We start from the raw sequence: 15,439 nt of genomic DNA, 5'->3' as shown, positions 1-15,439 counted from the left end.
GTGGGAGGATCACTTGAGCCTAGGAGTTTGGGGCTGCAGTGAGCCATGACTGCACACCACCTCGGTCCAGCCTGGTGACAGTGTGAAATCCATCCCTTTTTTTTTTTTGAGATGAAGTCTCACCTTTTTGCCCAGGCTGGAATGCAGTGGCATGATCTCAGCTCATTGCAATCTCTGCCTCCCAGGTTCAAGTGATTCTCCTGCCTCAGCCTCCTGAGTTGCTGGGATTATAGGCGTCACCACACCCAGCTAGTTTTTGTATTTTTAGTAGAGGCAGGGTTTCACCATGTTGACCAGGCTGGTCTCAAACTCCTGACCTCAGGACTTCACCATGTTGGCCAGGCTGGTCTCAAACTCCTGATCTCTGAGGCAGTGATCTGCCTGCCTTGGCCTCTCAAAGTGCTGGGATTACAGGTGTGAGCCATCGCACTGGCTAGGACCCCATCTCTTTTAAAAAAAAAAAAAAAGAAAACATACGAACAGGCGCAGTGGTTCATGCCTGTAATCCCAGCACTTTGGGAGGCCAAGGCGGGCGGATCATGAGGTCAGGAGATCGAGACCATCCTGGCTAACACGGTGAAACCCCATCTCTACTAAAAATACAAAAAATTAGCCAGGCGTGGTGGCGTGTGCCTGTAGTTCCAACTGCTTGGGAGGCTGAGGCAGGAGAATGGTGTGAACCCGGGAGGCAGAGCTTGCAGTGAGCCAAGACTGTGCCACTGCACTCCAGCCTAAGAGACAGAGCGAGACTCCGTCTCAAAAAACAAACAAAAACAAAAACAAAAAAAATACAAACAACAAAAAAAGAAATTCTAGAAATGACAGCAAAATCTCAAGAAGAAAGCTGAACTTGTTCAGCTGAACGGTTCTGCCACCTGACCTCACAGCTGTGAAAATCTTGCCATCTTTCTTCCCATCCCTTTACAAAGCTGAACTTGGAAAGCAGAGAAGAGCAGGAGGCAGACAGTTGGGGGAGGGGTGTGGAGAGAGGTTTTAAGTGCAAGAAAGTTCTCCGGTGAAGCTTCTCAAATTCTTGAAATGGGCACTGTGCCTTGGTGGAGTTGGAAGGAAGGATTTGTGTCTGGGAGGAGGGTACAAGGTGATGCCTCAGAGGTAGGCAGCAGCTTGAACACTGCCCTGGAAAGCTAGTGGAGCCTCTGAGGGCTTTTAAATTGGGAAGTGCCATGATCATGTTTCTTTCTTTCTTTCTTATTTATTTATTTTCTGAGATGGAGTCTTGCTCTGTCGCCCCGGCTGGAGTACAGTGGTGCAATCCCGGCTCACAGCAAACTCCACCTCCCAGGTTCAAACAATTCTCCTGCCTCAGCCTCCCAGGTAGCTGGGATTACAGGTGCATGCCACCATGCCTGGCTAATTTTTTGTATTCTTGGTAAAGAAGGGGTTTCACCATGTTGGCCAGGCTGGTCTTGAACTCCTGACCTCAGGTGATCCACCCACCTCGGCCTCCCAAAGTCTTTGCTGGGATTATAGGTGTGAGCCACCGTGCCCGCCCATACTTGCATTTTAGAACAACGACAAGAGAAATACTAGAATTCCAGTCTCCCTCGTATTAGTGATTCCTTGGTGTGGGATCTGTTGCACTCTCGCCCTCCGCCTCCTTTTAAAATATGTATGCTTCTGGCTGTCAGCACACTGACTCCTTCCCCTGGTCAACTTGGCTACTCACTTTTATCCTGATTTCTCTTAAATCTCTACCTCCCATAAGATCCCTCACCCTCTGGGCACACAACCTCTCCAGGCCTCCGTCCTCCCCTCCCTCCCCTTCCACTTCCTCCACCCTGCCAGCTCCCTCCTTCCCTACCTGTCTGCCTCCTCCTGCCCGCTATGGGATGCTTTCAGCTGGCTGGCTCTGCTGCCACCAAGGAGGTTAGCAAAGATGCTGGAGGGTCCTGAGGCTTCTGGTCTTGACCATGACCCTGCAGACCCTCTCTCTTTGACCTTCCCTCCTCTTCCCCTCCACCCCCAGGCTTCCTGAGCCTGCATACTCTCTCTGCACTGTCCCTGGCTTTTCTCACACAGCCTGCCTCTTAAAGTTGGATGCTTGTTCCTTGGCTCTGCCCACAGCCTCACGTGCCTCAGGCGAGCTCAGTCATGCCCTACATGCCTCTGAGTGCCTGTGTGCCCGGGACCGCAGGTGAACACCTTGGGGGAGAGGGAAGGGGACTGGGTTTGTTCGGGGCGGGGAAGGGGCCAGAGGGGGTACTACAGAAGAGACTATGAGTTTGACCTTGACAGACAGTTTGGACGTCACCAGGTGGGCAAATGAGAGGATACCCTCCAGGCACAGGGAGCGGTGTAGAAGCAAAGGTTCAGGGGAGTGGCTGTGGCTGGCTTCTTCATGGGACAGGGAGTCCTCTGCCTCCAGCCAGCCTTAAAGGTGGGAATGGCCATAAGGAGTGGGCGCCCAGGAAGAAGGGGTGGCCCAGGGCCGAGGAGGGTCTTATCTGAATGCACCAGGGTTAGAGGCCTGCTGATGGCAGCGGGGCTGTTTGCAGTTATGCTCTGTGGACCCCTGGCCCCTGGCCCACTAGCAGCAAGCACAGATCTGGCCCAGGCCCTGCCCTTCCTCCACCTCAGCACCTGCAGTGGGGTGCGTGGGGAGCAGAAACAGCCAGGGTCAGCATTCTGCCTCTTCTGGGCACCCTGCACAGTCCCCAAGCCCTAGAATGAAGCTCCTAGGTGCAACTACTCATCAAACAGACCATCAGCAGCCAAGCACATCCAAGTCCCAGCCAAGACTCTGCAGCCCCTCCTCTGTGCCTGGCCTAGTGTGCTGGACGCGGCCTCAGAGAACCAGCTTGGGCGGGGCCTGGCCCTCCAGGAGCTCTGTTTTGGCAAAGGCGCCATCAGGGCTCTGGCCTGAGTGTGTCCAGGGACAGTGAATCACCCCTGCCTGCGGGAGAACTGGGGAGGCCATGGTGACCCCTTGGCCTGTGAGGACCTGAGTCCTCGGAGTGCAGAGGAGTAGGCAGGGCTGGTGGCTGGGCCCAGAGGAGCCTAGTGGGCAGGACACCCACGACCCATGACCAAAGGTGAGCACTGAGTCCCCTCTCTCGCTGTGCCCTCGAGCCCTCTCCCCAGAGCCAAAGCCTTAAAGACCCTCCCTGAGGGGTCCCAGGTGCCAGGCCCTGAGGCCATCATGGTGCTGGATGTGCCTTCCTGTTGTGTCTGGGAGGATGCTGAGCACCCGGGCAGTGGGGCTCGTGGAGGTTCAGCATGCTCCGGAGACTTGGCCAAAGGCTCCCAGGACCCAAATCCAGGCTGCTCAGACCTCACCGGGAGCCCAGGCGCCCCACCTGCCAATTTCATGTTCATATCCCTCCCCTCCCTCTCACCAGGCTCACCCCATCCCTTTCTCTGGCTTCAGCCCCATCTGGGTCCTGTTGCCCATGTCCCCACTAGGGTACGGCTTTGCTTAGATCCACAAGGAGCAAGCAGAGGGTCAGATCCTGCCTCGAGGTCCACATTTCCCCAGGATGCCTGTGTCCTCTCTACCATTCACTATACACGGGGTCTCATTACCCTACCAATGCTGGAGAGGAGCCAGGGCTCAGGGAGGGCAGAGGGAGGGCAGAGGACGACTACCCAGCCCTTCCATCTCCTCCCCCAGGCGCCCCTCCTGTGGTATCGTGTCTCCACCCTGCTCAGAGCTTAATTCATCCTTGATTGTCACCATTTCCTGAGCATCCGCTGGGTGCCGGCCCCGTGCTGGGAGTCGAGGATTAGAAGCCACATGAGTCTGCACAGTCCCTTTTGATTTTTTCAACCACTTAAAAATATAAAAACCATTCATAACTCACAGGCCATACAAGAGGCAGTGGGCTGGGTTTAGCCCACCGGCCGTGGTTTCAACTCTTGCTCTATCTATAGCAACAAAAACGAACTTCAGCCATAATGTGGACTGGATCTACCTTAAAAAACATAATGCTCAATGAAAGAAATGGTTCACAGGAGAAGACACACAGTATCCTTCAACTATACAAAGTTCACAAACAGGCGAAGCTAGTCCATATGGTTTAGGGATGTGTACTAATGATAAAACTACAAAGAAATGCCAGGAAGTGATCCCCCGACAAGCTGGGATGGCGGTACCTTTGGTGGGACGAGGAGAGTAGAAGGGGCTCTGAGGCACTGGGACGTTCTCATTCTTGACCTTCTTGACCTGGTGGGAGTCACACAGGACTTTGTTTTCTAGTGCTTACCACGCAACACTGCGTTTTTCTGTGTGATAGTTCACGATGACAGAGGAGACAGCAGTGAGACAGGACCCGCCGGGAGTGTGCCCGGACCCCTACCTGAGGGGCATTTGTGATCCACCCAACCACAGTCTGCATCCCACTGCTGTGTCAGACTTCCCTGTGGTCAAGCTGAGCCTCTCCCGGCCCTCCTGGCCCTGCCTTTTAGGCTCTCAGCCCTCATTCCCTCAGCCACCTCCCGCTCTGTCCCCACTCCCCGGGCAGCCTTTCCAGCACTCCCCTGCCTCTCCCTGCCCACCTCTGCCTGTGCCTCGAAAGCCCTTTATTGGGATTAGACAAAGATGAAAAACAGAAGCTACTCCTGACAGAGGTCCGGAGCGGCGGGAAGGGAGGCAGGAGGCCTCAGCCTGGAGCAGGCAGGCGCTCCTGAACATCTTTTATTTTATTATTATTACTTTTTTGAGACAGAGTCCTGCTCTGTCACCCAGGTTGGAGCTCAATGGCACGATCTCAGCTCAATGCAACCTCTGCCTCCCGGGTTCAAGCAATTCTCCTGCCTCAGCCTCCTGAGTAGCTGGGATTACAGGCACCCGCCACCTGGATCCAGAACAAACCTTTCTGGTAACTCCCGCCGAGGCTCATGGTGCCACCAGGCTGAGAGTGGGGCCTATGGCTTGTTCACCTCTGGGTCCCTCTGGTGCCTAGAACCGGTCCTTCTCAATGGATATTTGAGAAATAAATACAGCCCAGAGTTCTGGAAGGGCCACAAAGAGAGAGGGGACTGACATTTGCAGAAGACACTAAGGTGCAGAGAGCTTAAGTAATTGCCCGAGGTCACACAGCCGTCACCAGAAGGCGGCAGGCCTGAAACTCAGGTCTGTCCAGCCCCAAAGTCCTTGGGGAGGACTGAGGCCCATGGAAGCCGAGTTGCAGCTGCTCCCGGAAAAGCCAAGCCCCCAACAATTCCCCTCTTGGGGAGACCACCAGTGGCTGCCTTTGAGAAAAGCAGGCTTTGCAGAGGGGTCAAGAAGCCAGAGGGCAGGCACAAGTCCTGGCTCAAGTGGGAGGAGGAGGATGGCTGGGAGCAGGAGTGGGCACCCAGGATGAGCTGGAGGCCGTGGGCTCAGCAACTGCACCTCAAGTTTCCATGGCTCTGGCGAGGCTGGCAGGCGGCTGACTCTCACTGAGCACTAATGACATCATGCTGGGCACTCAGTCCTCAGGATGTGCTATGAGGTGGGCAGTGTTATCACATCCGTTTAACAGAGGAGACAGCTGAGGCACAGCGATAGAAGTAATCTGCCCAGGATGCCTGGGCAAGTAGCAGAGCTCAAATTCAAACTGGGCCAGGCATGGGGGCTCATGCCTGTAATCCCAGCACTTTGGGAGGCCAAGGTGGGTGGATCACCTGAGGTCAGGAGTTCAAGACCAGCCTGGCCAATGCGGTGAAAACCTGACTCTACTAAGAATACAGAAATTAGCCAGGCATGGTGGTGGGTGCCTGCAATCCCAGCTACTGGGGAGGCTGAGGCAGGAGAATCGCTTGAACCTGGGAAGTGGAGGTTGCAGTGAGCCGAGATGGTGCCACAGCTTGGGCAACAGAGCGAGACTCCATCTCAAAAAAAAAAACATTCAAACTGAAGATAAATGCCCCTGGCCTGTACTCCTAAGCCAGCACCCTATCGCAAGTTCAGGGATACGGTGCAGAATCAGGGACGCTGGCCTTCAGTGACACCCCTGTGGATGCAGCTGAGGGATGCAAGCTGGGTTGGTACTGACAAGTGGCAGAGCTGGTTGCACCAGGCTGATGGTTAAGGCTGATGGTTGTGGTCACGGGAGGTTTGGAAGATGTGGGAGAGGCAAGATTTCTTCCAGCAAACCCTCAAAGCTCTGAGACCAGAAAGCAGGGGTGTGACGTGGAGTGACAGACAGATGAAGGGAGATGCACGGGGTAGGACAAAGAGCAGGTTGGGGATCAGGCACAGTGGCTCACGCCTGTAATCCCGGCACTTTGGGAGGCCAAAGTGGGTGGATCACCTAAGGTCAGGAATTTGAGACCAGCCTGGGCAACACTGTGAGTCTCTATCTCTAAAAACAATTAAAAAATAGCTGGGTGTGGTGGCACATGCCTGTGGTTCCAGTTACTCCGGAGGCTGAGGTGGGAGGATCATCTGAGTGAGGGAGGCAGAGATTGTAATGAGCTGAGATTGTGCCACTGCACTCCAGCCTGGGGGACAGAGCGAGATCCTGTCTCAAAAAAATAAAAACAGGGCGGGCACAGTGGCTCACACCTGTAATCCCAGCACTTTGGGAGGCTGAGGCAGATGGATCACCTGAGGTCAGGAGTTCAAGACCAGCCTGGCCAACATGGCAAAACCCTGTCTCTACTAAAAACACAAAAATTAGCTGGGCATGGTGGTGGGTGCCTGTAATCCCAGCTACTTGGGAGGCTGAGGCAGCAGAATTGCTTGAACCCAGGAGGGGGAGGTTGCAGTGAACCAAGATGGCGCCATTGCATTCCAGCCTGTGTGACAAGAGTGAAACTGTCTTAGAAAAAAAAAAGCGTGGGTGGGGGTCTGTCTGCTGCTCCAAGGGACTCTAGGACACCATAAGGGTGTTTTCACCTCTTGTGAAAGAGCAGTTTCTCTTTTATGTAATGTTTGTTGCAACACCGGGTGGGAGGGGATGGCGCTGGGAATCTGTTTTTGTTTGTAGTTGAGATTGTTACAAAAGAGCTTTTCCTCAGTAACACCCCACAAAGCCTCTTTTACTGCTTGGTTACCAGGGTGTGCTGGGTGTCTTTTGGGGAGGAGGACCCACACAAAGGGAAAGGATGGGAATCGGGGGGAAATTAAGTTAAAAATGACTGTGAGTTGAGACACACTGACACTAACAGGCTGCGTTTCCGGGGTCTGGCTGTGTTTGCACCAACTGTCTGGGGTGTTGGGGGAGGCATGCATAGGATTAAAGGAGATGGTGTCCTAGGGCTCTGGGCTCCAGCCTGGGGAGGTACACACAGGTCAGCCTTTGCCTCCCCAGGGTAAGTTTCGGTGAAGAACATTCTTTTCAAGTAAGAAGAGCCTCTGAGCCCACTGGCCGAGGGGCCCAGCTCAGGGCTGAGGCTGGCCAGGGGCTGAACCTGGCCTCTACTTACCGGCTAGGCCTTGAGCAAATGAACTGGCTTCCCTGGGCCTCCTTTTCCCTGTCCTTAAAATGGTGCAGGTGAGGACAATAGGGACCCCAAGGGGTGCTGTGAGGGTGGCCAGTGTGCCCTGCTAAGGGCTCTATAAAACCTAATTCGCGGTAATGAGAGGGGGTGCAGCAGGACAGGGTGGGGGAAGCTCCTGGAAGCCTCATAAGCTCTAAGAGAATAGAAAGGAAGGCACCCTGTCTCCACAGTAGAGGCCACCCTTTGGCCAGAGGGAGGGCTGGCTGCTGCCCGGTCAAGGAGGAGCAGAGAGAATCTGGCAGAACACTGAGCCCTGGTGCTGGCAGCCCTGGAACGGGACCCTCCTGGGCCTTCCCTGGCCTAATGAACTGGCCCTGAGGCCACCTACCCCACAGCCTGGCTCGGATCCTGGCCACCCAGCTTTCGAGAGAGCCTAGGACCAGGAAAGGAGCGCCGCTGGCCTGGAAAGACACACTCGCATCCTAAAACACTTGGCCTCTGGTTGTATTTCAGGAACTGGGAGGTGCGACCCTTTCTGGTGACTGACAGTTTTGTGCCTCTGGGCACAGCGCCTTGTGGTTGGCCCTGGTATCCCCCCCCACTCCCTGGCCAATGCCAGCAACAACCCAGAGAGTAGCCCCGCCACTTGCCAGGTTCAACACAGGCTCCACCGTAGCAGCCACATGAGGTTCCTCGGGTGGGGAGCTGTCCCTCCCCACTGCCCTGCCCCCAACCCCAGCAATACAGTGCCTACCCTCCTTGTTTAAGGGCCAGGAGGCCAGACTGCTGGGGGCAAGCTGTCACAGCAGCGAAGGGGAGAGCGCTGTCCCTCTCCCCTTCAAAAGCCACCTTGGCAAGGTATTAGCTAAACATCTTCTCGGTCCCAGAAGGCTTCCCCTGTGAAGTCTGCAGCGTTCAAACGACAACCAGCAAATCCCCAGAGACAGGTCCCTGGGAATTAGCTGCGCCGGGCGGGATGAAAGCCGCTCTGATGTTCTGCAGCGAGAGAGTAGAGAGAAGGAGGAGGACAGACACTACCTGCCAGTCGTAGGGTCCCGGGCAGCAGCAGCAGCAGGCCAAGGAGGAGCCGGGGGGCTGCAGGGGGCCCAGGAGGGCGTGGGGGGTCCGGCAGGGCCCGCCACCTCGGAGGCTGGCTCTCCATCTGGGGGCCTCCTTGTCCGCGGCAGCTCTTTAGTTCACAGGAGGGACAGCGGGCGCTGACAGCTTCCCCTTTGCTTTCCCCACGAAGCTCCTCCCTGGCAGCCCCTGACCTTCCGCTCAGAAGCAAGGCTGGAACAGCCCGGTCGGGTGGCCGCCAGATGAAGAACCTAGCACTGAGACTGGTCCAGGCCACGCGGCCAGAAGAAGAGCTGGAGATGGGGACCTAAGCCTCCCCAGTCCAACTCCTGGTGGGCTTCACCCCATCTCGGCCCCTTTCCAGTGGGGGCCCCATCCAGCAGACACTGGTAACCGTGCAGAGGGGTCACAGGATTTCCACGAGGAACTTCAGGCCTTGGTTTAGCCTCTCACTTCTGAAACACTTTTAAAACGACCACAAGCATGTTCACACAAACTTCTCTAAACTATTCCGAGAATCCCTTAATAATGTGTTTACCAAAGAGTAGGTTTTTGGGTGGGGGACGGTAGGGAGGCTGGGGTGAAGGGCAGGAGCCTCATGTTCCCAGCCCTAGAGAGGGCCAAACACCCAGGGCGGGTGAAAGGCAGGCTGCCCATCATTCACCCAGCGAGAGCCTCTGTGGGTCCCCTGCAGAGGTCCAGGGGACGCCTTCTGCCTGGTCCATCTCTAGCGTCAGCTCCTCCCTGTGGCTTCCCTAAAGCTTAGCTCACTCAGCCTCCCACCTGTGAGACCCTCGAACTGTTTCCCCATTGGCTGCAAGTGACAGCCCCTGCTCTCACTTCTAGCAGCATCAGCTGGGGACAGGAATTGTTTGCTGCCGGGACCCCCTTCCCCAGCAGACGGGGAGCCTCTCACCCTTGGCACCCTTGGCACCCACACGTCTGCCTGCATGTCTGGAGTGGCAGAGGAAAGGGGCTGGGGTGTGGTGATGGCTGGTGGAGCTGGAGGCACCTGGTACGTGGAGGATGCAGGCGGGAAGGTGGTTGAGTTTCAGCGTGTGCTGAGCGCTTACCTCCCTTCTCTGCAGGTGTCCCTTCACTCACCAGATAAATATGATGATCCCAATTGTACAAAAGAGAAGACCTCAGCCCCAGGAGGCAAAACAACTTGCCCAGGATCAGGGCAGGCCCATGGGGTGGGCATTTGAACTGCCCGTGGTGTGATGTCCGAGCCTCCCACTCCCCTGCTGCTTGCTCAGGTGTGTCCGGCCGCAGACCCCGGTGACGGCATCGTGAGGTCCATTTCAGTTCTTTGCACACACGCTTTTCCCTGGGCTGCTCCAAACATGAACAATGAAAGCCGAAAGACGTTTCCACCAATGCCATGATCACTGCGAGGCTGGCAAGAGCAGAGGCCGCCCACTGGGGCAGGAAGACATATGAACAGGAGACGTTTCCTACCGTGCAGGGGGCAGGCGGGGACCCCAGTGGTATTGACTGTTGATCCATCACAGTGATACATGCTCACATATGTCACAGTGAGATGCAGATTGGCTGCTTCACGCTATTCCCTGCTCCTGGGGGTAGCAGGTTGTCTAAGCACCTCGATGCCATGGTGATAGACCTCATGTCAATGCCTCAGGGCACACAGGGAGCACTGGAAAAGCATCGGTCTGTGCCTCCACAAGTCTCATTACGACTTGGCACCGGGAGGCAGCTGAATGCCAAACTGCCTTGGAACAAGGGAGCTTGCTCTTCCAATACCAGTGCTGCCTCTGCTCCTGCCCCTGTGCCAGCTCACTGCCCCTGCCTCTTAGATAAGCCCCTCAGCCCGTCACGGTGCCCCCCACACTCCAGCTCTGCACCCCGGACTCCTGGGAGTTCTGCCACCTCTGCGTCTTGGTCTAGCCTGCTGCACACCTGCTTTCCACGCTTGCCTGCCTGAGTTGGCTATCTGTCTTCCTCCCCTCTCCTCCTTGAGCCTGGCCCAGGGGGTACACGAATGGATGGATGGGTGAGCGTAAGGCAGGGCGAGGCCTTCCTCCAGGCTCGATGTGAAGGCAGGTGCCGAACATCACGCTGGTGCACAGGAAGCCTTGGGGCAGGGGTAGGGCTCTGGGAGGCAGAGTGAGAGGAGGCCTGCACACTCCCCAGGCAGGCCCTGGGCGGCGGAGCGCAGACATGACTGGACAAGAAGCGGCTGAGGGTCCCAGCTCATTGCCGAGTTTCTGAGACACTCTGCAGCCGTGCAGCCTCCTGGGGAGAGGCAGGGATAGGCCTTGGCAAAGAGCCCAGCAGCCCTGGCTGTGCTGTCAGGGCCTCATGTCTGGCCCTAATCCTCCTCAGGAGCCAGGGGGATAGAAATAAAACCGCAGTGCATCCAGGAGCCTCATTTCTACCAAAACTTTCTAGCACCTCTCATGTGCTTCCTCTTCTGTACCCTCAGCCAGAGCTGTGAATAAATAGTAAAGGCCCCAAAGGCTGAAGGCGGAGCAGAGGAATGGAAGGAGGCTCTGTGGGCATCCCAGGGGCAGCTGCAGTGGCACAGCCTTCAAGCTAGGCCTTGGCAGCTGAATTTGCAGGTGAGGTCCCTGGGGGACCACACCTCTCAGACACTGGCTTTTGCCCAGGCCTCCATCCATCCACCCATTTGTCCGCGCATCTATGCCTCACAGTATACTGAACACCTACCCTGCCCTGGGCCCTAGCCTCACAGAGGCCGTAGAAGTGAAAGAGCCCAGCCTCTCTGGGAAGCCCGCGCCTGTTGTAGGGGTACAGCAACCTCAGCAGAGTGAAACAATGACAGAGCAGTTCCGGGGAGCTTTCAAGCGCCTGACACTGCTCCAGGGGACCTGCTCTCCTTGACAATTTGATCCTCACTGCAGCCCTATGGGGCAGGTACTCTAATCACCTCCATTTTACAGAGGAGAAAACTGAGGAACAGGGAGGTTAAAGTAATTTCTGAGTGGCTGCCCAGGAGGGCTTCATGGAGCAGGTGACAGCCCTGAAGGACGGGGCAGCTGGGTGGGGAAATGGGGGAGACCAGGCATCCCCTGCAGTCCCCAGAGGCCTCCTCCACGCCAAGACTAAGGCTTTCCAAATGAGACCACAGTCACTGGCCTCTGTTTGCTTTTTCTTTTCTTTTCTTTTCTTTTTTTTTTTGGAGACAGAGTTTTGCTCTTATTGCCCAGGCTGGAGTGCAATGGTGCGATTTCCACTCACTGCAACCTCTGCCTCCCGGGTTCAAGCAATTCTCCTGCCTCAGCCTCCCGAGTAGCTGGGATTACAGGCATGTGCCACCATGCCCGGCTAATTTTGTATTTTTAGTAGAGATGGTATTTCTTCATGTTGGTCAGGCTGGTCTTGAACTCCCAACCTCAGGTGATCCGCCCACCTCGACCACCCAAAGTGCTGGGATTATAGATGTGAGTCACTGCTCCCAGCCGGTCTCTGTTTTCAGTTTAGTTCCACAAACACTTATTATGTGCCTACTGCATGCCAGGCACTGGGCAGACAAAACATAAGTCATGGTTTTGCCCTCAAGGCACTCCATGTCTAGGGAGGAAAACAGATCCCCTACCTACTACCACCTTCAAGATTTTCTTTTCTTTTGCTTTTTTTTTTTTTTTTTTTTTTGAGACAGAGTCTCGCTCTATCCCTTCATCGTGCAGTGGCATGATCTCGGCTCACTGCAACCTCTGCCTCCCTGGTTCAAGCGATTCTCCCGCCTCAGCCTCCCGAGTAGTTGGGATTACAGGTGCCTGCCACCACACCCGGCTAATTTTGTACTTTTAGTAGAGATGGGGTTTCACCATGTTGGCCAGGCTGTTCTCAAACTCCTGACCTCAAGTGATCTGCCCGCCTTGGCCTCCTAAAGTGCTGGGACTACAGGCATGAGCCACCACACCTGGCCTCAATCCAGGATTTTCAAATGCCCCAGAGAGCGAGTGGCGGCTGAGGGGCCTCCAGTCGGGACACAGTGAGGTCCTGGGCTCTTCATGGTTCCTTTCTGCACAGGAAGCAGAAGCGCCATGGGAAGGGGACCCCTCTGCTCCCCGCTGCAGCTGCGGAAATCACTTCCTTCCTCCCCAAAGACTCCAGCACCGAGAGGAGTTGAGCTGACCAGCAGGAGGGGACCCTCAGAATGACCCTCTGAGCTGGCTTCGCTGAGGCGAAAAGGGTTGCAGGGTACTCGGGGGCTGATCCATCCTCTCTCTCAAACACCCCCACTGTCAAAAAGGGCAGCCTCCATCCTAGGAGCAGCCGGGTTTGCCTCTGGGGCCATCTTGTGCCCCACAGTGGCCCTGCAGCTGGGTGGTGCTGACCCCACCAGAGGCAGGCAGACCCACCTGGAGGCCATGTGCCCGCAGGCTGCCTGGGCTGGAAGCCTGGCCTGGCTTGTCTCCAGAATCCCCTCTCAGTTCCAGCTGCTTGTATTTTTGGCTCTTAAGCATTTGTTTGATGCCAGACACAGTTCTAAAGGCTTTTCTTGTACTTCGGCCCTCACAGAAACCTTGTATGGGAGGTGTTATGACTGTTCCTGCTTCGCAGATGGGGAAACTGGAGTTCAGAGAACACAAGCCACTTGCCCAAGGCCACACAGCGAGGACGCAGTGGAACAAGGGCTCCAGCTCCCAGGACCTGGCTTTAACCACTGTGCTCTCCTGCAATTCACCTGGTCCTTTAATGAGGGCAGATATTATACACCTCAGCTGACATACTTAGTGAGGGAGAAAAACAGAGTGACTCACCTGCTTGAGGTCACAGACGGGACCAGGGCTTTCCTACTGGACACACACCATGGTCCCCTGCTATACTCGGTTTCCGGGAGGCAGCAAGGAGCTAATGCCCACTGCCCAACCCCGCCACACCAAAAGGAATCTTCAAGATCTGGAAGAAACAAAAAACAAAAGGTGGCATGATTTTTTTTTCTTTTTCCTTTTTTTTTTTTTTTTTTTTTTGACATGGAGTCTTGCTCTGTCGCACAGCCTGGAGTGCAGTGGTGTGATCTTGGCTCACTGCAATCTCCTCCTCCCAAGTTCAAGTGATTCTCCTGCCTCAGCCTCCCAAGTAGCTGGGATTATAGGCGCCCACTGCCACACCCGGCTAATGTTTGTATTTTTTAGTAGAAACGGGGTTTTACCATGTTGGCCAGGCTGGTCTCGAACTCCTGACCTCAAATGACCTGCCCGCCTCGGCCTCCCAAAATGCTGGGATTACAGGTGTGACCCACCACACCCGGCCGCAATTTTCAACATTTATTTCACGTCCACCATGTGCCAAGGTTCTGGGAGGCTCGGGCCCTTGACACAACCGTGTCCCTGAAAGAGACGAGCACAGAACCAGGAGGCCCTCAGACAGCAGACGCCAGAGCCACCAAATGCCCCACTAACGGGGCCACCCACTTGCCTCCCGGCCACGCAGGACAGCCCCAGGGTTGGCCTGTACTGATGGTGCCACCTGGTGGTAGACATGGGAACGCCCTCACCTGAGATTTCCTCTCCGTGACCCTTTTTCCCCCGTCTAGGGCTCCTGGGCTGCCCTGGGGCCACCGCCCAGCAAGATCAGAATAGGTCTTGAGGGGCAGTGGGATAGGGCAGCGGGGGTTCCGGGGGTGTCCGGTGCAGGCAGAACCAGGAATGTGCCGGCGGAGGGCTGTGGGTACGGGGTGCAGGGCGTGGCGGCTGCAGGGCCTCAGCTCGCCTCTTTAAATCCCTTCCTGGGCACCCCGGTGGCCCGGCCCTTTCCCCTCGTGCTGTTTCTGCTGGGAACGCCGCACAGTCTCCTCTACGGCAGCCTCCAGCGGAGACGGTTATTGGCCGCCAGGCAAGCCAGTCCCATCCTTCCCAGCACCTGGGACTTTCCGGGCAGGGCTCCCCAGCGCGGGTTTAGCTAATTAAGGAAGCAATTAAGCTCCCCTGAGGCTATTCATGCTTCCTCACCCCCAGTTCCCAGGTTCTGTGAGACCAGAGCCTCAGTCTCCCGTGGGCAGAGGGTATGTGGCTGCCACTAATCTGCAGACGCTGGTTCCACCCCAGAGAGTTGCAGGGCCAGGAAATCTGCATTTAAACAGACCCTGGCCCTCCCACTTCAGAAACTGCTCGAAGCACCTCCCAAATCTGGGACCGGTTTGATACTCCCTTCCCCTCTCCGTTCCCCCACTTCTCCCTTCTTCGCCCTCCTTCCCACTTCCTCCCTCCTCCCTCGCTTCTGCCCCCCACCTGCCCTCCCTCCCTTCCTTCCTTCCCCTTCCTCCCGACAACCTTTCTTCCTTCCCCACTCCCTCCCCTCTCCCTCCTCCTTGGAGGGTCAGCGCTGTGTCCTGGGAAGCGCAGGGGATCTGGTGTGAGCTGAGTTTGCATCCCAGCCTTGTCTCCTCAGGCACTGGAGTGGGGGGCAGTTTCTGCATCCACAAAATGGGGGTGAAATACCCACTTTGTAAGGGTTTCGTGAAGAACAATGGAAGTAATCGAATTGAGAGCACTCTGCAAACAGGAAGATGTTGATAGAAAAGTAGTTTTAGGCCAGGCGTGCTGGCTCACGCCTGTAATCCCAGCACTTTGGAAGGCTGAGGCGGGCAGATCACCTGAGATCAGGAGTTTGAGACCAGCCTGACCAACACGGAGAAACACCGTCTCCACTAATTAAATACAAAATTAGCCAGGTGTGGTGGTGCACGCCTGTAATCCCAGCTACTCAGGAGGCTGAAGCAGGAAAATCGCTTGAACCTGGAGGCGGAGGTTGCGGTGAGCCATCGCGCTATTGCACTCCAGCCTGGGCAACAAGAGTGAAACTTTGTCTAAAAAATGAAAAAAAAAAAAAAGAAGCTTCCGGGAGGAGACAAGAGTGCTCGCAGGAGGGACTGGGGTGTTCCTTCCTGGCTGAGAGGCAGAGGCTGGAGAGGGACCCAGGGGAAGTGGAATGAGAAGGCCTCCCTCCTCCCCTGGGTCTCCTCTGATGAAAACTCTTCTCTCTC

The 15,439-nt window shown here is 55.9% G+C and overlaps 1 protein-coding gene across 1 annotated transcript in view; it reads right to left on the bottom strand.

Moving 5' to 3' along the window:
* The window catches only part of NFAM1 (NFAT activating protein with ITAM motif 1), a 52,000-nt gene extending 43,420 nt beyond the window's left edge, over positions 1-8,580 (bottom strand). Inside the window, exon 1 of the mRNA XM_025399781.1 lies at positions 8,425-8,580. Coding sequence (XP_025255566.1) covers positions 8,425-8,548 — 124 coding nt within the window. The 5' untranslated portion in view covers positions 8,549-8,580. The remainder of the gene's footprint in view (positions 1-8,424) is intronic.
* Between the last annotated feature and the right edge of the window lie 6,859 nt (positions 8,581-15,439).

Source organism: Theropithecus gelada, chromosome 10 (assembly GCF_003255815.1).
Source record: "Theropithecus gelada isolate Dixy chromosome 10, Tgel_1.0, whole genome shotgun sequence".
In the NCBI taxonomy this organism is placed as follows: domain Eukaryota; kingdom Metazoa; phylum Chordata; class Mammalia; order Primates; family Cercopithecidae; genus Theropithecus; species Theropithecus gelada.
Note: the sequence above shows the minus strand (reverse complement) of the source record. Positions and strands in the feature narration are given on the sequence as shown.